At 42.6% G+C, this 27016-nt stretch overlaps 1 protein-coding gene across 38 annotated transcripts in view; it reads left to right on the top strand.

The window, feature by feature from the left end:
• LOC113018650 (protein tyrosine phosphatase receptor type D) overlaps positions 1-27016 on the top strand; it is a 410754-nt gene that overhangs the window by 376874 nt on the left and 6864 nt on the right. For 16 of the 38 annotated variants that reach the window (XM_026161898.1, XM_026161888.1, XM_026161884.1 and 13 more), the window contains 14 exons: positions 234-821; positions 1285-1385; positions 1520-1776; positions 2848-2941; positions 4588-4797; positions 6079-6239; positions 8972-8983; positions 9725-9837; positions 12686-12727; positions 13310-13407; positions 15873-15996; positions 19160-19335; positions 20989-21108; positions 21609-21763. In XM_026161898.1, coding sequence (XP_026017683.1) covers positions 234-821; positions 1285-1385; positions 1520-1776; positions 2848-2941; positions 4588-4797; positions 6079-6239; positions 8972-8983; positions 9725-9837; positions 12686-12727; positions 13310-13407; positions 15873-15996; positions 19160-19335; positions 20989-21108; positions 21609-21763 — 2251 coding nt within the window. The remainder of the gene's footprint in view (positions 1-233; positions 822-1284; positions 1386-1519; positions 1777-2847; positions 2942-4587; positions 4798-6078; positions 6240-8971; positions 8984-9724; positions 9838-12685; positions 12728-13309; positions 13408-15872; positions 15997-19159; positions 19336-20988; positions 21109-21608; positions 21764-27016) is intronic. The other 22 variants (XM_026161905.1, XM_026161904.1, XM_026161901.1 and 19 more) reach the window with 11 other exon arrangements.

The raw sequence follows: 27016 nt of genomic DNA, 5'->3' as shown, positions 1-27016 counted from the left end.
AATTACTGTCTCATTAAGAAACAATAAGTCTTACCCACTGGTATGACATGGCAAAGCTGAAGGCACTTTTATTGTAGAAACGTAAACAGACAAAACAAAAAACCAGGAAACGCCTCTTGTACTGCGTCATGCCACACTAAAGACAGAGATAGCTGACTGTAGATTGACTAACACTGAATGCCTGTGTGCTGCAAATATTTCTAACTTGTCCCTTTCTCCATTGCTGCTATTAGTTCCTGAAAAACCTTGGCTTAAGGTCAGTACAACCAACATGGGCACAGCTCTCCTCCAGTGGAACCCCCCAGCAATAACTCACGGGCCCCTGCAAGGCTATCGTCTCCGCTTCGGCCGTAAAGATGTGGATCCTCTGACTGTTATTGAGTTCGCAGAGAGAGAGAACCACTACACAACCAAAGAGATCCACAAGGGAGCCTCTTACACTTTTCGCCTATCGGCGCGCAACAAGGTGGGCTTTGGTGAAGAAACGGTCAAAGAAGTGACCACAAACGAGGACGTTCCAAGCGGCTACCCTCAGAACATTAAAGCGGAGGGCGCCACCACCTCCACCATTCAGGTTAGCTGGCAACCTGTGCTGCTGGCAGAACGAAACGGGCAAATAGTGAAGTACGCTCTGCAGTACAAGGACATCAACAGCCCGCGCAGTCCCTCAGAACTCTTCATCACTGCCCCGGAGTCGACAGTCATCCTGGATGGCCTTAGGGCCGATACTACTTATGATATTAAAATGTGTGCCTTCACCAGCAAGGGCGCTGGTCCCTATAGCCCAAGTGTCCAATTCAGGACACAGCCTGTGGATCAAGGTAGGACCAGTCCCTGAATTTTTTTTAGGCCTTTCCCTTTAAAAAAAAAATAACAATAACAAGCCGACCTTTCCCTGCTCTGCCCTTTCCAATCACTTCCCTAAAAACCTCAAAAGGCAGAAGTTGTCAAAGTACGGAGTCAACCCGAAGACTTTGGTTCTGACATACTGCCCTATCATTAGTCTCTTTAATCTAACAGTCATTTAAGAAATGCACGTGGAGTAAGTATGTACGTCTCTTTGTCTTGTCAGTTAAGCAAAGGTCAGTCATTAATTTTAAGAGCTGGTGGGTAAGAAGGTAAGAGGATAGTGTTGAGTTCAGAGTAGCACTGCTGCTTTCAGCCTGGTTTAAAGAAGGCATCAGGTAAGCAACGATGTGGGACTTCTGTCGGTAGATTTGTTTTAAAAAAAAAAGAGCGAGAGGATGTTTTGTGTCTAAATCACATGCTCCCCCTTTCTTTTAGCAGTGTTTGCAAAAAATTTTCACGTGAAAGCTGCCATGAAGTCGTCGGTGCTGCTGACATGGGAAATTCCAGACACCTACAACCCTGCTCAACCTTTCACTGTGAGCATTGCCTAGCTCAGTATGGCACTTTCATATACACGCAACACAAAGCCTTGTAAATACTTGCAATGTACACTACATTAGAAATCATGTGGTATTCTACATGAAACCTCAAGTGAATCATCCTTTTACAGATCCTCTACGATAACGGGCAGAGTGTGGAGGTCGATGGGAAGTTAACCCAGAAGCTAATCACGGGTCTTCAGCCTGAAACTCAGTACTCTTTCCTCTTGACCAATCGCGGCAACAGCGCGGGAGGTCTTCAACACCGCGTGTCCACCATGACGGCCCCGGACGTCCTCCGCACCAAACCCTATTTGGTCGACAAGACCAACTCAGACGGTATGGTGACTGTGGAGCTACCTGCAGTGGAGACTTCTGAGAGAGTAAGGTAAGCAGAAAAAAAAACGTGCACATGTGTTTTCCTTTTATTTTTTGATTCATTAGTACTGCATAGATCAGAAGTATTGTTTTCAGTCCCGAATTGAGCTCCATCAGTGAGATACAATACATCCATTGCAGCTATGCAGTCAAACACATAATAACAACATAAGCCAACAGATTAGCTCGGAGCAGCGTTCCTGAGTCAACTCTGAATTTCCTGACCTGGGTAGTGTATCAAAATGTGTCTTGTTGGATATTTAACTCGTTTCCCACATCCACATTACTGATTTGTATTTCCTACTGTTGCTCTGTGAATGGAAATAAACAAGTTAACTTGATAGCTGACCTTGTCAGGGGTAATTCTTCCAAAACAGTCATTTATATTCATCCCTGCATTTCAGTGTAATATCCACTTCACCTGAGTCATTACACAGTGGAGCACCCCGGCTCATTTAAGCACACTCCTCTAAGCCCTATAAAGTCTCTTACAGCCTTTCAACAAAGCCCAGGGTTGTCAGAAGGCCAAGGATCACATCCGATTGCAGACTGAAGCTCCAAACCCATCTTGGGGTTTTCTTTATTCCTTTTTAAATCGGTGGTTACATTTGGACCACTATCTCCCACGCCAGAGCTTAAGCTAATTAGTTTCCCATTAGCTGGCCACACTGCTATCCTGGCTAATGCTAGCTAGAGCAGCGCCCAAACCAGGAAGCCCAAATCTGGCAGGAGGTCGTTATCTCTGTTGCCACCGCGATGAAGAGATGAAAAACCCATCTCGCTTTGCTGAGCTCTCCTAATTAGCCCACAGGGGGCCTAACCGAGGTATAACCATATTGCCTGACTTCAATGAACATGCTTGAATTAATGCAGAAAAGAAATCCCTGATCAGATGATAAGAGATCATGTAACTTGCTAAAAGCATGATTTTAGTCTCTTTGCACTGTTTTCTGGTCAGCAGACTACGCTTTCTAATACGGACAGACACCGTTGCCGTGGCTCTTCTTGCTGTGTTGTTTATTCCACTGACTCCACCCAGTCCAGAACAATTTGTATTTATATAACACTTTATATTTTGCAGGGGTTATTATATTGTGGTGGTACCTCTGAAGAAGCAACGCACCGGCAAGTTTTTCAAACCCTGGGATAGTCCTGACGAGATGAATTTGGAGGAGGTATGCTGAAAAGGATGATTTGGTTTTAATTGTCATAATTGGTTATAATGGCTATAATTTTTTTTTCTTTTTATCTCCTTATTATACTCGGCTTCATAACGAGCCCTATAAACTTTGCGCACATGCAGCCCGCACACGTCTTTTCCTTCAAACTAGGAAAAAAAATAAGGGGCTGGGAGAACAGCAGATGAGTCCCGCTGATTGACGCAAATAGCTGCAGAGAGCACTGTTCATATGGAAATGAGAACATAAAGTAGCCATCAAGTGCACTGCAAACTCAAACCCCTATCCCCACCTCCTCCTCCTCCTCTTTATGTCTGTGGTAATTACCTGAAGAGCTGCATCAGGCCTTCATGTCTCTTCTCATTCCAGGCAAAGCTAGGCTACCTGCATATCCACAAAACACTTGACAACTTTTATATTTAGCCAGTCAGGATAATTCGAGGGGGGTGAGGGGTGGGGGGTCTGGGCTATGCATTGATGTATGTGTAAGCAAATGTTTCAATTCGAGGTGGAACAAGAAGAATAGCACTCGCAAATCGAATCTTGATAATTATACCTCAATTTTTAAATCTTGAGATGTCGCACGTGTCTGGAAGGCTGAAAGAAAAACACGCGGTGTCTCACCTGGTATCGGCTTTCCAGCTCGTGCCGATGTGTCTGTAGCCTTGACCGATTGGCCAAAAGTCACCCCTCTGTCAGAATTTATTTGTTTGTCAATATTGGCACTCACCTTTTCACAACTTTTCCCAAGGGCAGCTAGATTTAGCTGTGTTGACAGGAGAGATGATTGAAGACATTATCGGGCAGCACCAACAGCCCCGCAGCCAAAACAGAGCACACACAATGAGCGCACCCTCTCTAAAGTGAATGACAACCGCGCACGCACACGCGCACAGGCCGTGGATATGCATTCAGACGACGAAACAACTAGCCAGGCCCGATTAGCATAATTATCATCCGCGCTTTGTACCAGAAATTTAAAATCTGATGGCTCGTACGAAGGGCACAGTCCTTCAGCCTATTAGAGTCACAAGCGCTAAAACTAATCGCCCAAGGAGGCAACAGAGGAGTGAAAAACGGCAAACAAATAAAGCACAAATTAAACGTGAATTTGAACATGTTGCTAATTTAATCTCAATATATATAATCCAGCTCTACACATCTTTCATTCGAACTGAAGGCAAAGAATTAAAAACGCATAACAGAAGTCGTCAAACACAGAAAACTCTTCTCTTCTATTTGTCTACATATTTCATCAAAAAATCTTTCTGATGCTATCAGCAAGAGAAGAATAATTGAGCTGTGTAAGTTGTGAATTAATTTGGTGTCTTTTTTACTGTTTGAAGCTGTTGGATAATCCTCAGCTGTTTTATATGCTGGAAATCCACACAATCTTTTAATCTGACAATCTTTTGTAGTCCAAAAAAAACACGAAATAAGTCATTGATCTTTTCTTGTAATGTTCTGGCCTTTTTTTTTTTTTTTGCAATCAGCGTTTTCAGCTCAGCGATCAGGGGAAAAAAAGAAGAAGAAGAAAAAAAATCTAGATAGAGATATTTGGTTTGTGTGGATTTGTTTTCATGTGTGTACTGGAACGTGTGCCTGTGTGTTATCAACTGTCTGCTTCTCACTCCTCACTGTAGCTGCTGAAGGAGATAAACCGAACGAGCAGGGGCCTTCGTTTCCAGAGGCAGGCAGAACCCAAAGCCTATATCGCCGCTTACTTCAAAGACCTGCCCAAACAGTTCACCCTGGGAGATGGAAAGATCTATGGGGACTTTGAGAACAAGCAACTTCAGAATGGCCAGGAATACATCTTCTTTGTGCTTGCTGTTCTGGAGATGTCCGAGAATGTAAGTCTACCCCACGATACTCGAGTATAAGTTTTCTTCCCATTAGGAAGCCCCCTTGCTAGTGATTTCACATTCTTTGTTCTTAAAATAAAAAAATAAAAAGCAGCTGTCCGTGTTGGTAAGCAGAGAAGGTTAACCGTGCCGCGTCCTGGCTGAGGGTTGGAGCTGGCTTCTGGTCAGATGTGTTACTCTGAGTCCTTTTGAGGCGTTGGACTTTAAAACTTAAAGCTGCAGCCAGAAGAAGCTGACCCTTGCTGCTTTAGGGAGAGAAGCCCCTTAAGACCTTAGCTGATCGCGAGAACACCTCGATAACAGAGCTCCTCTTTAATTGCATCCAGTGTGCGGTCCGCCTTATCTTCGCTGCTGCAGCTAGTGTGTGTGTGTGCATTTGTCTGTCTGTACTGAAGACCAGAAAGCTGCATGATTAGGCAGCTGCAGGCAAGATGATGGAGTTGATGAGCTGCAGGGTCTATAGTGCTGCCTCACACTCTCTCCACTAACCCTGAGTTCAGGTAGAGCAAAAACGATAATGACGGACGGAGGGAAATCTCTAATTTGCCCACTGAAGCATATATTTTCTTCCCACTGGACCTTTTTTTTTAATCTTCACTTGGACTGTGGAATAGTTCAATCAAGGCTCCAGTATAGGAGAGATACTAAAGATAATTCTGATTGGTCAAAGTCCGGCTTAGAATGAACTACACAGAAAAACTTTGAATTGGCTTTTAATATGTATTGTTGGTCATGTCTGTCTTCGCCAAGATATGCTCAGCAGTGGCCGTATATTAACTGAAGGTTTGCAGTGCTGCTTTAAATACCTCAGGCACCCAAAAATAGGTCTAGATGTACTAGCCCGCTCTCATTCCCAGGGCGTCAAATACTGACGCTTTGTCAAAGCTGCTGGCATCTAAAAGACACGCATGAGGTGTCATTTAGCATCAGAGAAAAGCGAGAAGGTCCTTACCCACATATGGAGCGTGTTAGAGACCACTCTGTGGATAAATGTTATTTTTAACACCCCCTAACACTTTTTTTTAACCAACGAGAGTTAGAGTAAAAAGAAGCGGAAACAAAACAAACTGTTAAATCCGGATATAAGAGGGTATCAGACTGCGTGTAGCACATTTGACACCCTGGAAAGCGTTTAGATTGGGTTTGTTGTACCCGCCAACACTTTTGATGTCGAAATGATGCACAGAAAACTGGACAAACCTTTCATTTTTTTTAAAAATGGCGCGTATTTCAGAACATTTACCTTTAATTTGTTTTTCCCTGGCTCAGATTATGTATGCTACCAGCCCCTACTCGGACTCGGTCATTTCAGCCGACATCGATCCCCAGCCAATCATCGATGAGGAGGAGGGCCTCATCTGGGTAGTGGGGCCTGTGCTAGCTGTTGTCTTCATCATATGCATCGTTATTGCCATCCTCCTTTACAAGAGGTGAGGATTTAAAAAGCTAATTAACACACAGGGAGCACAAGCATGAGAATCCAATTCAGAATATACAGCTAGCTTAGCGTGAAAAGACAGACTAACACGCAAACACGTCAGACTCTGATACCAACGCACGCTAATGGGGTTGGCCTAACTTCTGGCGCCATATCTCTGTATCTAGTTAGCTGTCAAACAGCTAATGTTAGGGATGTGTTTCTTAGCAAATGTCTGTGATTAGCTAAGGCAGTTAGCCGTAGCTTTAAACTCCACATTCCACTGGAAATACCAGCTGCATACAAAGCCAATAAAGAGCCATGTATTTTTCCCCCTTCAGTGTAGGTGGGAAGTCACTGAACTCTATTTCTGTGCTAGTGCACATTGACTGCAAAGGAGACGGTATAAAACAATGCACTAATGTACACACGCTTTACTACATAGACCGCATACGTGCACTTTAAATTCATGTCATCTATAGTCACCGAGCATTCAAGTGTTACCAATAAGTATTTAAATGTATTTTAAAAACCCCACACATGAATTTGCAGTTAGCACATTTGAGTGCAGATGCTAAACGTAAGAATGTAGCTAAAACCATAAGGTTCATTGATCTTCAGACAAGCCGTGACTGTCAAAGCCAGTTGCGCGCGCATGCACACACGCACACACACACACACACACACACACACACACACACACACACACACACACACACACACACACACACACACTTTTAATCTCTTGTAAGTGAATTCAAGAATGCAGCTACCCAAGCTGTCAAGGCATGAAGTGCAGTCGCCCACGATCCTTCAAACAGACACGTGCGTTGACTGAAAGTTAATCAGACACGTCCCTCCGCCCCCTGCACGCACAAACACACACTCTTAAACCCATGTAACACTGTAAAAAAAAACAAAAAAAAAACACTTGCTGTAGTGCATTTTCACACTGAATCAAAACAGCCTCTTTTTATTTTTTTGCATAAAACCCCCTAGTGGTAGTCAGACCTCGTGCTGTCACTGCTCATCAGTCAAGCGTAGGAGGGGAGAGCTTTGACTATCTGCTGCATGTCACCGCATGTGTGTGTGCAGCCTTTGAAAGGCCCTGGGGCCTGGGATAGCTTCCCAGCCTCTTCCTTTATCCCACTACCTATTCCACGGGAGGGGGGACTCAGCTCTTGATCCAGGCTTTGACCTTATGCTGCCCTCCTGTTTTGCCGGGACAGGCACATATTGAAGGTGCACACTTACACATCTACACACTTTGCTATCTTGTCCCTTCTCACCTTTTACATAAGGCAGATTTTCTGCAGTGTTCATTCAATCAAATGTCCAGGCCTAAGCAGAATTTAACAGTAGTCCTCAAGGTTTAATTTTGGAAGGGTAAGATTAGTAACTGAAGAGTCAGCACAAGCCCAAATCACATAACAGTACCAATACCGAAGACCAAAAAAAAATCCATCAATACTATCAGTGTAATGTAAAGAGGTTTAGAGGTACAGCTTTATTCTGGCTCTTGCATTTTATTGTCCTTGGCATTCGTTCATATAAAATTTGAGATAATACAAAGGTGACTTGAAAGTGAGCATGGACTGCATATGCGGCTGGCTTTGGTCTTTCCATTCGTGGCAGGCAGATTTACACATCGATTACCCAGCCAGTGTCACTGCCACATTAGGGAACATTTAGTGCATAACCAGCATATATTTCTCTTGTCAAGATCAATTTTTATGTGACAAAAGTCGCCTCCTGTGCAAAACAAATGGAAACAAGCATGTTCTGCTGAGCTATAGGAAAGGGCGCGGGTATGACGAGCAGAGAGAAACAGAAGTCAGGGCCAACTAGGGTTGCGGTGCGATCGCAAGCAAGGTATCCTCATCAGTGCTTTAAATCAGTATTATCATTATTGTTAGAGTCATATCACATTAATCTGCCTCACTGTAGTTTCATGTGGGCATTTAACACATAGAACAGAAGGGCAGTGCTCATTTGTGTTTGTTTGATTTTTAAATTGGTGCTTAACGTTACTGCGTTTGCAGAGATGCTCATTTATTGCTCTCTCTGACTTGCAGCAGTACTACTACTCTGTTTTCGTGTGCTTGGGCCACAGTGTACCGTATACATTACAGAGAGTGGATATCTCAGTCTTAACGAGAGCACATCCACCCCCGCTGATGTTATCGTTATTAGCGATCTCGCAGGGGGGGACGACAGGATGGTCGGACTGCCGAATCAATAGAGCGCGATCGTTTTGTTTTAAATAAAACAAATTTGAACGCTCTTAATGTGCTTGACTTGCACACATTCATCCGAGATCCTGATCCCACTTGAACGTGCCGACGTCGTGACTTTAATAAATGCAACAGTGGTAGGCAGGAGAAGGCAGACACAGCAATTAAGAGTCAAGAGATGACTTTTATGCTCGAACAAGAAGCAATCAGCTGAAACTGCTTGAAATAGCAGAGATACAATGTACAAATCTTGGATGCACCTGGGAAACTGTAGCATTTGAAACAAAGAGCCCCAAGGCTGCATAATTGAGCATAATCTCTGAAGTGAAGCATCACTAATCTCGCACGCGAAGCAAAAACTGAGATATGATTGGTATCGTTTGTCTCTCATGCAAGCCAGCCATTTACTTATTCTAAGGAAAAGTTTATGGCATTCTCGAGTATACAAAGTCAACGGTCTTACCACCTAATGTTTTGTTGATATTTCTTTTCTTGCTCACCAATGGAGCAGCAAGCCGGACAGGTAAGAGTGAGAAAGAAATAGATAAAGACCTAATTCCTTTCAAAACCCTTTTTTTTCCCCTCGTCCTTGCTGTGCATATGATACCTAAACCTATAGAAACTGCTGTCTCTCATTTGGAGTTGAAATGACCTGGGAAGCATGTTGCTTACATCTGCTGTGTATGATAGGAGGAGATCAAAGCACAAGCAGCTTGACCTTTCCAACTGCTAATTAACTTTGTATTCGTGGTGCAACATGGCCCCCTAACTTGCTTCTTTTTTAAAGAATGAACTACATTTACATCTGTGAAAGTGGCACTTGATTCGAGAATCTAACAAAACTAAAAAGGGAGTGGAGCAAGTTTTCTCTGAAACAAAAAACACTATCAATATATAATGTAATGCACTCTTAAACCAACCCCAGCTACAGCTTCCAAATTACTAAAAAGTTGTATCCAAACCTTCGCCTGACATTAGTAGTGAAAAGTGAACAAAAGGTTTTGCTAAAGGTAGTATTTACTGTCTAAGGGCGTATTGTACTTGATGGCTTTATACTATAACGTGATGTTATTTTGCCTACCTCTTATAGCCCTATGTACTACAAGAATGTAGCCCTGTCACTTCCTTAATTACATATGTGCCTTCATTATTCATGAGACCGCGAGGCAAGCTTTGAGGTTACACAATAACAATTAAGAGTTTTGAGTACAAATTAGTCAAATAATCTCCCGGAATTAATTAAAATTGACAATTTGCTCCACAGAAAACGAGCCGAGTCTGAAGCTAGAAAAGGTAGTCTCCCCAACAGCAAGGAAATGCCACTTCATCATCCCACTGATCCAGTTGAGCTGCGACGTCTCAACTTCCAAACACCCGGTAAGTATCCCGAACGATGCCACATGTTGTCGTCTTGGTGTGGTGTGAATTTAAGACTGAGGATGTCAGTGCTACTGAGTGCTTGCTTTAATTAATTCAGCTAGCCTAATATGACCTCACTGTAAGAAAACACATCATCTTTGCAGTGAGATTGGCACAGACTGTGTGAGCAGTTTGCAGGTAGATAATGGACAGGTGCTTGAGAAGACACAGAGGGTCAGCACTGACACGGGCCTCCCTGGAGACATTTCTCAGGGAGGAAATGGAGAGGCAGAAATATGAGCTTGACAGTTTCGTGACATCTGTCATCTTCCTCTGCACCTGGGTTATCCAGGTCATCCAGACCTGTCACTCTGTAGCGGTGTAGTCCTGTTAGGACAAGGAACATCGCGGAAGTTGAGCAAAATACAGAACGTCCGTGTGTTTCATTCGGTATGCAGGCCATAGGGATACGAAAGCGGTTACAAGCTGTAAACAGCGATGTTTACTCGCGCCGACCTTTAGTGCTGAGGTGAGCGGTCGCGCCGTGGCTCAGTCGTGCGGCCGTTTCTCGCCTCGGGAAAAGACGGGAGTCACAGTCCATTTATCGCCTGGAAAGGTGGCATGCATCTTTGCCTCCATGCTGACCAAGAGTGTCACACTTGACTGCCGTTTGAGTTCCTCTGGCACTCGCTGCTTTGGGACAGGTGTTCAGAGGCTGCCAATAATGCCATATTTTTCAGGTCGGCTAGTATGAAAGGAGGATGAATTATCCCCGCAGGCTCATTTTTGCTAAAGATTATGCATATTTATGAATGCTCTTCAATGATTTTAGGGGCCATTACAGAGTGTTTCATCCCAGCAGATGGGTATTTTTCCTTTTGGCTCAGAGTGATCTCAACTATCCTTCCACTATTTCGCTCGCCTCTCAAGCCATCACTTTTCCCCCCAAACAGCCTTTTTGAGAGCTGATATCTTGGCTCAAAAAGGGCCAAACATTTCTTTTTCCTACCACCTGACCACTTTCTCTCAAGTCCTGAAGCAGCTTCTACATTAGACCACCTCTCTCCCCTACTCTCTCTCAGCTCTTTACCCCGTCAATGGACATTTTCATCTTAAGGACGCTTGATGTTTGAGCGACAGTGTGTTGGAAAAGGTACCTTCATTGTCCCCCAGTGGTGGAAATGGATTTTGAGTAGTGGGTTGCAATAGAAACGGCCTTTGCCGTCTTTCAGAGAGACGCGAGAGTGGGTGGGAAAACGCTGCAGCTTCCATTAGCTAATGCCCACTTGTGCCAGAAACCAAAATGAGATATCACCTCTGCAGAGACAGACTAACACCCAGCTGGTGTGTCATAATGGCACATAAATTCTTAAGGAGTCTTGTTGAATTTTCTTTCATCTTTTTCCCTTTATCTAAGCTCTTAAATATACTGACACCTACACATAAACTATTGCATTGCTATTATACTGACAAGCCTCCAAGTAGCATGTTCAATACGTTCTCACCCCAGAGCATCAAACACTAGAGCAAAAGAGACAGGACTTTTAAGACACTTGATGAGGCAAAAATCTGCCGATATTCTTTTTCTTTCAGACACATAAAATATAAGCAGATCCCCTGACGTTTCGTCTGTGTATTGATGAGTTCTTGCTAAAATAGTGTGACACTGCAGCTTAAAAATAATCTTGTTGTACTGTCACAAAAAGCTACTCCTTTAAGCTCTTCTAAACTGCTCAGATTAGCAGGTTGTTTGTAGCGTTTCAGTTCATATCAGTTGTATTTATATAGCAGCAATTCACAATAACATTCCCCTGAAGGTGTGTTATATTGTAAGGTAAAGGCCCCACACTAATAGAGAGAAAACCCCAACAATCAGATGGCAGACTATGAGCTAGCACTTGGCAACAGTGGGAAGGAAAAAGTCCCTTTTCAGTAGTGTAGCCAACAGAGAGGTTGCTCTGTGGTGGACAGGCTATCCACATAGTTAATAGGGTGCTTCTCCAATCTCTTCTATAGTTTTTTAACTTTCATTCATCAGCTGTTATAAATGGCGATATCGGTGTATCTGCAAACAGGTAATATCAGGCGATATATATCAGCAGGGCAAAAGTATCAGCTTTAATAAAGTTAGTCATCTGCTGTTATTTTGCATTGATCTCTTGATGCACTGGTTGCAGCAACACTGGATCTTAAGCAATGACGATGCTCACATTTGCAGAGTATGGTACCGACATAAGTTAGCCTGCCAGGAGATAGCGGTTTGTATCTCATTTTGGACTCTGTGTTGCTTGATTTCATTTTGCTTTTTACTTGCTTTATGCTTCTTAGTTTTCGATACCATAAAGAGAAAGAGATTATAGTTTGGATAAATGTGTGAAACCCCACAACAAACCCTGCAAGTCGAAAAATGTGCCGCTTCCAAAGGCTTGTTTTAAAAAGGACATTATTGGACAAGCTGGGAATGAATGCTTGGTCTAGCTATCGTCATAAGCCAGTGTCGTCTCACTAACAACAAAGGCCACCTGTGAGACACAAAAGCAGAGTTTGAGGGAAGATCGAGAATCAGCTGATACATTACAATGCCGGCGGTCAAGTGTAAAAACAGTGGCAAATAAAGCGGTCGCAGTGATTTGCGATTCTGTTCCTCGTATGCTTTCTTATTTCCATGAAATAAGCATGGTGGCATAGCAAAGCTTCTGGCATGGTGATTTGTATGTTACTAATGAATGTCCCATTTAGAAAACACATAATCATGCAGCTCCCTCTTGTCACATTTCAATTTCTACCTTCTCTTTGTAAAGACAATAGTCATCACATTGCTCTGACGTCTGCAATATATTTAATTCCACCGCCGTTTCCTCCACAGGTTCAGGTGCGCCCAGTCACCCCAGTAACCTCCATTTGTCAAGTTAGTTGGTCTCGATTACACATTTGACACGACTTGTTTTTGGAATACTTTTTTTTTCAGCTTTAACTCCTTTCTTTTCTTTTTTTTTCTGCCAAGCCTTGTATCTCCATCCCCATCTAATCCATCTTATGTTAACGCTATATCATCACAGGAGGCGGAGTTTGAAATGACAGCCTTGAAACCATGTCATCACTCAAAGCAGACGTCAACATCTGGCCTAACATTGAATGTCTTTTCGTTTTGTTTCGTTCTGTTTGTTTTGGGATGTTCGTTCGTGTCTGTGCTTTAATGTCATGCTAACTGTCCACTGCAGCGTGAATAACGTTCTTCTCTCTCAGTAGGGAGAGGTCCCAGTGGGGGCAAAGTGTGCTCGGTGACTCCTCATTGGCTTCTGTGCCCATATTCTCTTTACCAGCATGGTCACTGCTTTGAGTGAACAAACTAGCCTAACAACGATCCGCTCTTCCATTTTCCCTGTTGTAACCACATGCCGCTTATCTAATGATTCACCATTTGCTTGTGCTTGGGTGATGCCCTCTCAAAAGACTTGGGGACTGACCTTGGGTCCAATGTGATTGGCAGGTATGGCCAGCCACCCTCCAATCCCTGTCATGGAATTAGCGGATCATCTGGAGCGCCTGAAAGCCAACGATAACCTCAAGTTTTCACAGGAGTACGAGGTGAGTGTCGGAAAATTCCTAATGTTGATTGAGCTCTGTGAGTGTGAGTCAGCTGCTTAAACGGCAACTTTTTGGGGGAGTGTTGGCCAAATCACATAAATTTACTTAATTAATATTAAATTAATGATATTTAGCTGCATGTGTTTGGTGGCTGGCTTGCCGGTAGGGGTGTTGGCAACTACTTTCATCACCAAACTAAGGCTTTAGGCTGTTTGACATGTCAACACAGGTATAATTAATAACACTAATAATGGCACATTCCATTTCTAGTTCCAGGACCCTGCTATTGTGCCTGCTGGCTCAGTGACATTGCTTCCCGAGGCAGCTGAATGGGTTATTAATTTCATTAGTAACACCTGTGCTTTTTTCCGCTTTGACAAGTGTATGCTATAAAGTAAGCCTACATGACTAAAATGTCACAGCGGCAGCCACAACATATATCATTTTATGATTTAAAGGTGAACTCTCGTCATTAAAAATTATGCTGTTGGTGCTTCCAGTATCTAAGTGGGTGGGAAAATAGATAGATAGATAAATGATATCCTGTGTTTGGTGGCTCATTTTGTCACCCAATATTAATTTATAATGAACAGGGCTGAAGGGGTGTCTCTAGTCTTCAGCTGACTCATCAGATTTCATCATCCTCAGTCAGACAAACTCCAACTCCACTGTTTTGGACTGCAGCTAGCAGCGCTGGCTCTGCTCTGCTCTGCTGTGAGCTGCAGAGCTACTCTCACCAGAACATGGAGTCATGGAAAACTGGCTCATGTGCGACTCCACCAAGATCAATGCTATGGAAAACACTCCCATCTAAACATTAACTACTGTCACCTATGCATACTGACCATGACAATCATCAGGATAAAAGTGCATTAATGAACAAGTGTCATGCAATCAGGCCTTCGGGTTCCCTTACCTGCTGACTGTATTCAGGCAGTTGTAATTGTTACCTGCGTATTGCCATGTAGATGAAATTACACTGGCAGAACACTCATGGTACCTCAAAATACATGCAAGCAAGAGGTGCTTTCTGTACGAGATATGAACGGTCACCTTTTCCCTGCCAATTTCTCTCTGCAGGTCCTTCAACAACTCCAAAATCTATGAGGTCACTGCATGGGTGCCTGCCAAGCTGCCCAATCATTATTGCAGCTTAAGTACATTGAATTCCAATTTCATAGTGCTTACTCGAGAGCAGTGGAAAGCAATTTTGCGAGCACAATGAATTAAAGATTCCTATTATGAGCAATGTTGCAGCCCACTGTTTCAACATATTTTGATAAAATATCAGGCTAAGCCTGCGGTTTGTCTCCCACATATTTATGCTTAGGTGATTTCTGCAGACAAAGAACTCGGTCTTAAAATAAATTCCCATTGGGCTTAAATGTAAAACACCAAGTTAATCATACACACCTCTGTAATATTTGTTTAACCCTAAACTGCTTATATGTTTATACTTGTTAAAGATAAAGAAACTATGAGCAATAAATTGCACCAAAATGCCAGATTTTGATCTTATTGATCAAAAAAGTACGATCATTCTCATATTTTGCTATTTTGCACTTGGTCTATCGTCGCCTTCATTGGAGATTAACTCAAAAAAAACAAAAATCATTAATAGCACAGGAACAATATTTTCCTGTTAATGCGAAATGAAACTCTATCTATCATGTCTTTATGTTTTCCCTTTGTCATATTACATTTTATAGTTCATTTCTCTGCAACAGGGGACCGTTATCAAGCCCTGCTTAACAAATCTGAAGGAGGGCCTGGATATCAAAACTGAACTAGTCTCGAGTGTAGCGCTCTACTATGAGCCATAAAATCCTGCTAATCAAATAAGAAAAGCTGATGTGAACACAAGCAATTTCCTCTGTGACCAATTCAGAATGCATTATTTTGTTAATCTAATCTTTTATATCTAGAGGTTATTTCATGCCAAAAACAACACAGTTCAAATAGTTTTCCCACATTTCTGTTTTAACATTTGCACAGCAAAAGAGTGAACTTTGTGTCCAGTGTGTGTAGACACCCCACTTTCTAAAAAGGCTATTGGATAGTAGTACCCAAATCAAGTATGGGAGATTAAATGTGTGGGTAAGACTGATCTATGGACTCAACAACTTCACATCTTTGTGTATGCAGAGCGGGTGTTGTACTGTACGCACTGGAATAAAGTCCGTGTTCCACACACATGATGTTAAAACAGTACCCTTCAACCTTTCAGCATCCCCGGTCTAACAACAGCACCAGACGTGACCTCGAGCCCCAGGCACACTCTTAAAGCGGTTTATTTAAACACATTTTCATTTTCACTCGTTGTGAGGTGAAATGCATTTTTCAGTGGGCATTCTGACAACACGCGCTAGGAATCGCCAAAGAGTGAAATTCAATCTTGTTTTACGTGCCAAACGGAGCCAAATAGTTTCACTGCAGTCACAAAACAAATATCTTCTCTCTTACAGTCCATCGACCCTGGCCAGCAGTTCACATGGGAGCACTCCAACCTAGAGGTCAACAAACCAAAGAACAGATATGCCAACGTGATAGCCTACGACCACTCCAGGGTCTTGCTCTCAGCTATTGACGGTATGTCGCCCACCTACATCCTCGCTCCTAACTGCTGTATCGATTCTGCAGATAGCCGGTGCAGCCTCATCTTTGGGACCTCGGGAGTGCAACCAGACTGTACTTTTAAATTATATTCCTTCACGAGCATGGCAGCCTGCTTATTTGTTTTGATACCCCAGGTGCTTGCAAAGAAAAGGGAAAAAAATGGCCTCGGGAGAAAGAAAGAAAGAAAGAAAGAAAGAAAGAAAGAAAGAAAGAAAGAAAGAAAGAAAGAAAGAAAGAAAGAAAGAAAGAAAGAAAGAAAGAGAAAAAAAAAGGCACTTCTGTCTTAAAATGCTGAAGCAAGCATTCAAATGAAACTAAACAATGACCCACAGTTAGGGATACAAGTGTGTTTCACCGGCATTTGTTTCTTTGCTGCTTTATTACACTTCAGGGTTACATTTTGCATTAAGCCGAGGCCTGTTTTTAAGCAGAATTTGCACGCTGAATCCAGCATACACACACAAGCGTGACTTTTTTTGTGCCTTTTTTAACCTAGTCGAACTCGACAAACTCACAACAACCCACAAGCTTGCTGGTGCTGATTTAGTGCAGAGTTATACAGAAAGGACTCATTCATGGTTTTGTACTTTCAGAGTCGAACTTGAGCCCATTACAGGCTCGATTTGAACCCCACCAGTACGCTGCTCACTACATTAAAGACGCGTTGCTCACGAGTTTCTAATGAATGAAAGCACATTTTGAAATGGACAGTTAAGTGCCGACTCCTTCACCACTTTATTGGATTAAACACAACTTCACATACAGCTATTAATTAAGGATTTCCACTGAACTGCTCTCGGGGGGGCGAAGGCAAATAAACAAATTAGTAAATGGATAATGTGACAACAACAGATAGAAACAGCCTTATAGAGCCCCCCACACCCACACTTCTTTTCGCAAGTCTCTCAGAAACAGCACACAGCTTGAGCACTGATGGAGCTCCATTAGCCAGACGTATAAACACATCTGTACAACCACATTGGAGACTTTGTGCTGCGGAAAGTGAGTAGTTCTCAGCCAGGGGGACATCAGGGACTTCCTCTATTCTTGCTAAAGCTTAAACAAAGCCTTTCGGCAAGCAATGTGTCTATTGTTTACTTTGATTGAGTTCTTTGAATGAAAGGGATTTGGGATTTCACATCAGAGTCTGAAGACGGAATTCACTGATGTGGGGGGACGGATCAACCGAATCTTTGGCAAACAGGCGGCCCTTTAATTGCGGTGACGTTGCTGAATTTGCTCCACTTTCGCTGACTCTTGACCGTTCGCCTGACCGTACATAGCATACACTCGCAAGATTAAACTGGAACCTAAAACTTTTTCTTCCTTTCACTTTAGCGTTTTAGAAAAGTTTTAGATCAAACCCGAAAGTCGCGTTTACTCCATAGTAGTGTCATTGCGTGCTCGTGAAACCATATTTTTAAAATATATAGATGAACTACAGGAATTACCTTTAATTTAAGTCTTTTAGTGAGTTTGATCATATTTGTCAGTGCAGCCACTGCGAGGAGGCACCGGTGACAAGACATCTGCGTGACTTCGTGTCAGGTATTTGTACATGTAACTGAATAAAAATGTAAAATTGGAAAGTTAATTAAAAAAATATATATATAACAGACTAACTAAAAGATCTGCGCTCCATTTCCCATCAGCTCTGTTATTTCGCAACAGCAAAGTTATGAATGAGCTCGCTAGTTTTTCCATTGATCTATTTCAAGCGCGGAAGCTGTCGCAAGTAATAAAAATACTCTGCTCTTGATTTCGTCGCCGCCTGACCGACAAAGAGGTCGTTTATTAAGAAAATAAAGTGGAACTCTCACGAGAAAACTTCTCCGGACGCACACGTTCTATAATAAGCGAGCTCGGGAATCGAAATTTAACGGAAACGTTATACGCGTTAACCTGTTTGAACTTGACTATACCACGACTGGTAGTGACTATTCCTCATTAATACAGTAATTACAGTGTTGTACTTTAAAAGCTCTCTGAGATTACTTTGCCTTTCCCCGACGACTGAGTGCCGGAACAACACCGTGGCAATGTTTATTTCTTACTATTTACAGAGAAAATGGTCGAATTTAGACAAATCCTGACTGACAGAAAGCACAAAGGCAAAATCCATTTGCAAATGTGCATTAAACAACTTGCTTCATTCTCATTAAACCACAGTGATGTCTCCTTTTTTGCTTTTTCTCCCCCCCCCTTTTTCAAATTGAATACACACTGGGCTTAATTGTACTTATCCCTTGTCCATCACAGAAATGCACAACCGCCTGGCTGCGTGGACAGCTTCAACAGCAAAATGAGCGGGCGGTGGACAGTTTTGGGGAAAGAATAAATAAAAATAATGTGTGTGGGTTTTTGAATGTGTTCATATTCCATTTTCTTTCCCTTTTTTTCTGTTGAATAAGTTACCTGGGAGTAAAAGGGAGTCTGAGAGAGATGGGGGGGAGAGAGGAAGCGGTTGGAGTGAGGGGATTCTCTGAGACGTGGCGCCCATGCAGATGAGACTTATCTTGGTCGACCATGTGTGCACGAAGCCCCTAAACTGCCAGTCCTAAAGCATTGACTAGCTGTCAGCTCTGTCTCTTTCCCCTGGATTGGAAAAGGCTGCTGTGCCTTTCATTTAATATAAGCAAAGGAAAGGAGGAGTGAGGAGCGGTGGGGGGAAATTGTTTTGCGAGTTTTTTGTTGGTTTGTTTTTCTCCGTGTGAGGTGATAGACTTCTAGGGACCGAGCTTTATCTGTAACTCAGTTGCACATATGGGGGTGAGGGGTGGGTGAGGGGGTGGAGCTGTTGATTTAAATGTGTTGTTGATAGCAAATACAAATCCTTTTAGGCTGTAACACTGGTTCCAAAACTGACTGCTGTGCTTTTTTTTTTTAATACAAAACAACAGTGGCTTTACTGGCATAAATTTGGGACCCACGGACGATAACGTGGCATTGTGCGAACACACGGTGGGGGAGAATTACCTCCAATAAACTGTAGGGATAATAAAGGCCTGGACCAATTTACCTAGCCACAAATGCCACTGTTGTGTGACATTTAAGGTCTGCCTCACATCGAGCTTGACAAACAAAACAAAAGTTGAAATTTTAATCCATTTTCACCCACTGTAAACTTTTTGTACAGGTATCCCTGGCAGCGACTACATTAATTCCAACTACATCGATGGCTACAGGAAGCAGAACGCCTACATCGCCACCCAGGGTTCTTTACCCGAGACGTTTGGGGACTTCTGGAGGATGCTCTGGGAGCAGAGGAGTGCCACCATCGTCATGATGACCAAACTAGAAGAGCGGTCCAGGGTAAAGCTTTAAGAATCATTTTTAAAGCCCGTGCTAGAGTTCGCCGATATTCTTTCATCAGCATCTATAAACTTTTTTTGTGACACCGTTTAACATTTTTCCCACCAGAGAATTGTTTTGCTAGTGACTCATGAATCATCAATCATTTAAGGCTTCCCAGAATATTTTAGCTCCACATATATAAAAAGAAGCAGCTCACTGTTAGATTGTAACCACTGATGCACTGGAATCCCTGATTGCAGGAATATTTCATCACTGGCAGGGATAATGTTAATTGGGACACTGTCCTGTCTCCTCTGGGACAGTTTTTATGTATTTATTCACTACAAGAAGCAGCCAAGCAGCATTCTGTTACCCACTGATATCCTCGATCCACACACACTCTTGTCTTACAGTCCTGACTGATTAGTATCCAGACTTACTTCATCGGCCTCATACTGCTTAAGGCGCCGGATTACAATCCGTGGTAAAAAAAAAAAAAAAGACAGACTGTAAAGCCACATCTCCCCGCAGTACACACTAGTTCTTTAAGGTTGACACAGTCAAAAGCTATTATCCCCCCTCCCCCTACCCCAAACGTCTTGCCATATTCGACTGAGCATATGAAAGCTTCCTTGGACTCCATCAGCTACTGACCTTCACACTTCTATGCCTCTTTTTAAGAGCCCGGTCTAGTGTTAACAGGAGTGTGGACTCAATCGAGAGAGCGGGTTTCACTGAGCATTCACACAATCTGCAAAGCAAATAAGAGCCCAGGTGTCTGCATTGGCCTATAGAAGCAGTGCTATGTAAGCACATTACTATGCTGTTTGCTGGGAGACCACCCCCACCCTCAAATCTGCCTATATTGTTTGACATTTGTTGCAAATATTGTTCTTTTGTTGCTGCTAAAAGTGCGCGTCTTTCATATTAATCAGTCAAATCATTCACTCATGCTGCCTTTGTATGTTTTGCATATCTAAAGCTCGACTATTTGCAAGTAAACAATATTATGAATCATTACATTACTCCCGGTGTCACAGACACTTCATTGCGCTTTGTGTTAATGTTATAACAGATGCTTGGGAAATTGAATTAGCGGCTGGTTAAAAACCTGATTATTCCAGAGTGCTGTTCAATTGTAATATTAATCAGTGGCAGAGAATCCTACAGCAGGATATGTTGGTGAAGCATGTGTCCGAAAACCACATCAGTGCTAGGGGGCAATCTGAAGAAAAACAGTTGCACTGGAACCCAGCTTTTCCTTTCCCCAAAGCCAATAGTTCTTCTCTTTGTCAGCTAAGCAGTATTGCAATGCAATGTTTTATTGGCCGTTTACTGTGAAACAAGAGTACACTCAAATAGCAATAAAGCTGAGACGATAATATGAGTGGACACCGTGCTTACCTTTGTAATTATGGAGTACGTCAGGACAATTAATAGCCCTGTTGGTTCACTACAGATATCTCAAGCTATTTCATTGATTAGAAAATCAAACCTAGTCAGCAAGAATAAAGGGAATTTGGCCTTTATTTGACTTGGTGCACTTGTACTGAGTGTGTAACTGAGATCCAGAGAATTGCTGTAAAGAGCCTTCATGCTTTGTGAACAAACACCAAATACATAAAGGTTTTATTGACTCCTCGCCTAATGCGATATTTCTCTCCACTACAGGTAAAGTGTGACCAGTACTGGCCTACAAGAGGGACAGAGACATACGGTCTAATCCAAGTGACCCTGCTGGACACGGTAGAGCTGGCCACATACTGTGTCAGGACGTTTGCACTCTTTAAAGTGAGTATTTCTGTTGTATGCTGTGTAGTAGCACTTTAAACCTCACAGTAGAGGGAAGATCTATGCAAATATAGCATCGATGTTGGTGTCAGATCGATACTAGTGTAACAGGATCGATACTTTGTTTCTGTCCTCTAAATTCCTTATTTTATTTATAGCCTATAACACAATTAAACAACAGACGCTGACCCAAAGTGCTTTAGAGACCGGCACATTTACATTCCAGGGCTAAAAAACACAGTTTTAAAATACATGAAAAGCTGAAAGGTGTCATCTCATATGTCATGACACACTGCTCTACATAAGCTGCCTTTGTAACTTAAAAGTATGAGTATTGCTATTAACATTGATGTCTGCAATACTGGCCCTATTTTTACTTGGTATCAGATCGATACCAGGATTTGCAGTATTGCGCAGCTCTACCTCGCAGCATCTGCAGGTCAAATCATTTGATGTAAGCTGTGTTCGGTCACTGAGCTTTTCTCCGTGTTAACATTCAGAATGGCTCCAGTGAGAAGAGGGAGGTGAGGCAGTTCCAGTTCACGGCCTGGCCAGACCACGGGGTACCCGAGCACCCCACTCCATTCCTGGCCTTCCTGAGACGGGTGAAAGCCTGCAATCCTCCAGATGCAGGGCCCATGGTGGTACACTGCAGGTAAAAAACAACACGGCTTCGCAAAAACATCCTGAAGCATGAAATTGATTTTCTTCTCTCCATTTGCTGTAATGAATATATGAATACATATGGCAAAAACACAACATATTCTTGGTTATTTAGAGGTGTACGTTTGAGTTCTTTTTGGACTAACACTTGAAAGAGAAATTAGACATGAACTATCAGTGAAAGGACGACTGTTTGATAGGATGTAAACTGTTGTTCCTCCCATCTGAAAAACCAAAAATAAAGAAAATAATCCAGCCCACCAGCTTTCACAGAAAGCACTTTAAATCAGAAGGTGTTTTCAACATCGCAGAACAAAGTGTACTGGTGTCATTGCCCTCAGCAAACTTAAACATCTCCTCCCACGCGGTGACACAAAGCTACACGCAGACCTGTCGTCTTCCTCACTACACCGCTAACATGTCGCGCATCTGCAGCCCACAAGTCCTTGGCTCATCCCCTGGGTTATTGCATCTGAAACAAATAACTTTCATGCCAACTTCACTTCCCTCGGCGACATAAGAGGCCAGACTCCCAGCAGAGAGCACAAAGCTATAACACAGACTTCTGGCTTCCCTTAACTCAGGAAGTCATCAGAGGCGCTGCACAGAAGAAGAAAAAGAAAAGTGACAGAAGGAGGAGGGGGGGAGTCGAAATTAAGAAGCAGCGATAGCGAGTGTAACAGATACAAACTTTTGTCAGAAAGCGACAAAAAGGGTAGGGGGATTACTGAAGAATTAGAATTACCACATGCTGAAGTTAATTAGTGCTAGTTGGCGAATCGCTTCCAATTGAAAACCCTGACTTTTTTCTTTTTTTTTACAGTGAAGCAGAATGCAGGAATTAATGTCACTGTGCAGATGGGAGTTTTTAATTCCTCTGGCACCCTATCAGATACAGTCATGCCCCAGCTTCAAATCCTATAAAGCTAACTTTCTGTTTTACAGTTTTAAATAGAGCTATCTTTTATATTTACTTACTTCCAATACATTTTTTCACTCACTAAAAAAGAAAAAAAGCAGTTTAGCAGATATACTTAAAAAATATATATATTTTCTCCTTTAGTTTGTGCAGGTTTTTGTTTTCCTGAAGCTGTTTACGCACATGAAAAGAGGCCAAAATAATAAAAAAAATCCACATCTGACAGCGTGGTGCAGTCTACGGAGCAGTCGACTGATTAGTTGGTGCACCCAAAAAAAAAAATCAGCTTGCATGTGCTCAGGCGCCTTATGTAAAGACCATAAAGGCATAAAAAACAAGCAATCAAGGTCTTTTGATTTTTTTTATTTATTTTTGTGTAAGGGAATGAATAGGAGCTTAAATGAGAGGGTTTAGAACTTTTAAAAATCAACTGCACAGGATTTCCTCCCTCACGAGTCGCTAATTAGAAGCACGTTTCTCTCTCCTCCTGTCGCTCACATTCTCGGATTCTAGATGAATCCATACAGACGCTGCGAAATGCATTCATGCTCGTAAGCTATACCTCTGTTGTATAAAGCAGTTAGGCTAAGAAATGTCCACTACAGGGAGCACTTTTTTTTTGTCGCGCTTGCTTATGAAACATCATTAATATGGGTTTAGTGGGTGGCTAATGCGTCCCCCGCAGGAGTATTTAAGAGTATCAATCAAAATACATTCATCTGTTTTCCACTGCCAAGTGAACACTTGTCAAAAGGTAAGACTAGAGGAATTTTCTTCCGGGGACATTATAGCGTGCCTCTTGCTTTCCTAGGTCCTGCTGTTTTCAGTAACCCACAGGTCAGGGGCTGTTTTGCTCTTGTAGCTAAAGGGCTAGTCAGGCATTGTGAGGTTTCAGAAGAGGTCAAAAGGACATGATTAAATGTCACAGTGATCTCTGGCCTCTCCCAGTGACTCAGAAGGAAAACTGTAAGAACAACTCACAGTTACAAGTAACAGCCAAACCATTTCAATCCTCTTTTTTTTTTACCATGTGTCAGAGTACTGCGGCCCACCCAAAAACCAGAGAACCCCATGGGGTCCATCCAATCTTAAAACTTCACTCTAATCAAAATACAAGAGAAAGTGATGCATTTCCAAGAAAGCTTTATTCAAAAACCGGAAACAACACAGGCTGTTGGCTATAAATCGCTAATGCTACCCGCTCATATGCAAAATTTTAAGGCCAATGTGTGATATAAATATCCTCCTGAGGACCAGCCTATTCATTTATGTCCTTTGTAATGGACATTTGTTTATGGTCTGTATCTTTTGACTTATTTGAGCTACCACACAAAGTCTTGATGTCCTAAATAGAGAACATCCTGGGCTTTCCATTGATATTTCATGTGTTTGGGTGGCCTCTTTTAGCTCCATAGAAGGGAGAAAATCACAAAAAAAGTTCAATGGACAGATTAATTTTTATAAATTTCATAGTAATTTATATAAATAAGCAACTGTATATATATTCAAACTAATTTTAAAGTAATTTCAGAAGTTTAAAAGGTGGACATAGCTACCATGAAGTCTCCCACTGCTTTCCAGTTTTGAAGCCTTGAGTTGTTCCACCGCCATCTTTGTTGCAAAACCCCCCAGATGTGATAAGTGATGTTGGGTCTGTCTGTGAAACAACACACTTATTGCTTAATGGCTTGTGATTGACAAGTCGTTAGCCAATGAGGGTGCTTTTACATACCACAGCCAATTCCCCTATTTTGAAACATGGTATGACCAAGATTTGCCAAACAGACTTTATTTTTGATTCAGTATGACCCAAATGGAATGAATGAGGCCATCAAATCAGAAGGATACTGTTTGCAGAGGTCGCTTAGTGGCTACATCCATGTTTTACAACATCTGTGGGGTCAATAATAAATGGCTGATTTTTAGGGCAAGCCTCAAGTGGCCATATAACAAACTGCAATTGCTGTATCGAGCACAAGTCTGAGGCTTGCCTTGAAAAGCTTCTAGTTTTCATAGTAAAAAACCAGGCAACCAACTTTGTCAGCGTTGCTTACTAGTGGTGACCACAGTCTGTGCAGTTGTGACGAGGTGTTACAGCTGCAGGGCGTGGCGAAAACAAAACAGTCCACACCTAACTGCACCCAGTGGCATTCACGTGGTCAGAGACTTATAACGCTCAGTGTGGCAGTGCTTTTCCTCCACACCACATCTGGTCGGAGTCATACTCTAATACCAGTACTGGTTTTTAAAGCTAGTAATTCTTTGATGATAGAGAAGCCAGTGTTAAAGACTGAAGACATAATGAAATGTCAGTGGTGCTGTTAGGTTAAGCTACGTTGCTTCTTTGTCCTCTCTTTTCCTTCAAGCTATAGCTGAGTCTCCCAGTGATTCCAGTACAGTTATACAAATGGTTTGGATTATAGCCAAGCCAATGGACAGTCAACACTAGCCAGTGGGTTGGGTTTAAAAGACCAACCTTCCATACTCCCCAAGTAAGCAACGCGTTTTCTTTTTCTTTTTGATTTACTTTCCACATTTCCAAGTATTCGCGCACGCACGCGACTGAAATGATTATCGACCCCATTAACAGCAGTGCAGCGGTCCTGGTGAGCTGCGCTTTATGTGTGCATGTTTTATAGGCAGAGTAGCAGAACGGTGACAGGTTAGCTGACAGCCAGAGATTTTTTAACAATACATATGTAATTGCTTTCACTGCTGCTCACGCTTTATCTTCACAGGACTCGTTGCAGCTGTATTTCACGCTGAACTTTCTTTCCCATCCCTTATTCCCTAAACTCCTGGAAAGCATATTAGTCTGACACTTAATGTGTATCGACGTCCAGAGCAGCTGGTTTTGACTGGTTGAAAAGGCAGTGTCAGGTCATTAGTGCAGTCAGTACGCCAGCTCTCCTTCAACTGCCAAATGTACCGACAGCTTTCTGCACCGTCTCACCCCACCCTGAATACACACACACACACACCTGTCAATAAAGAAATATTACACTTTCCTAGCATTGCTTGTTTTTTTAATTAATAGCAATCCCAGATGCTTATGAGACAAACGAGGAGAATCTCTAGCTAAAACAAGTCTGCCTTCGCTCTCATCGCCCTTGCGCTCCCCGTCATCCTCCGTCTCCTTCTCTCTAGCTCTCTGCTGTCACTCTGTCACTTACTCTCTTGCAGGTCATCACTCTCCCACATTCAAGTCTGCACTGTAAAATGCCTTCAGATTGGAAACAGCTGGGGTAGAGGGAAAAATCTCGACTTGTTTCTATATCCCACGGCCAGGAGCTGAGGTGTTCTCAGACCTGGAAGTGATTCATTCTTCAAATAACCCTGAGACACATTTCACATTTCTTTGCAGCCCAATTCTCTCTCTCACTCACTCATACTGACTCTTTTTCCCTTCCGCCCTAAAGGTGTGAAGAGTTTTGTCAGGAAAGAAATAAAAAGTTCAGTCTCATTCAGCCAATGTCAGCCATTTTGAAAGTGATCATCAGATCATTTGTTAAAGCCAATGACTCCCATACGTGTCTTTATTCCATTTGCAGCACAGTTCCAGTGCAGCATGGCACATTAACCAGACTTGGCCCCCGGGGACTGACTTTACTCCCTCTTGAGTTTTCCTTCTCAAGCCTTTCTCTGTTCCTCAGAGCAAATGAAAAACAAATGCTTCATCAGGAGGAGGCACAAGAGCATGGTTCACACCTCGTAGGCATGTCAGCTTAATGAATTGAATAACCTATTTACTTTGGAGTGCCAAGTGCAAGGACTTGTCTCGTCAATGCCGAGCTTTGCGGGAGGTGGGAGGAGAGTTAACGAACAAGATTTAACACCACCCCGTCGCCCCGCGGTAAATAAATTGTCATCAGAAAACATCTTTGTGCTGAACCATGCAATATTAAAACATGTAATGTGCAGGGGTGAGCATTCGTCAGCAGACTGCCAACGCGCTACATCTATAGAGCGTGTCTCAAGCTGGCCTGCAAGGAGAGGTCAAAGTGAAACAGTAAAACATTTTTGTTTTTGGCAGGATGTCTTTTTTTCCACGTGTGCATTTTGCTCACTAATGCACAAATGTACCTGTGTGAATCTTAATGAGGAGACCTGGCTTTCAGTGCCTCTTCTAAAGCTCTTATTCCATTTAGGTGCACAGTACTAATCTAATGGCATTAATTGTAGTCAGCTGCACTTCTCAGAAGTTGCCCGGCACATTAATAAAAAATGTTCACCTCAAATTTGCGACTCCGGAGCCACATTTGTGTTCACATTTGTTCTAGTGGCACTTTTCTCATTTGCGAGATGAAGGTTAAATGTTGATGTTGC

Source organism: Astatotilapia calliptera, chromosome 3 (genome assembly GCF_900246225.1).
Source record: "Astatotilapia calliptera chromosome 3, fAstCal1.2, whole genome shotgun sequence".
Classification (NCBI taxonomy): domain Eukaryota; kingdom Metazoa; phylum Chordata; class Actinopteri; order Cichliformes; family Cichlidae; genus Astatotilapia; species Astatotilapia calliptera.
The sequence above is the reverse complement of the archived record's forward strand: the minus strand, read 5'-3'. Positions and strand labels throughout refer to the sequence as shown.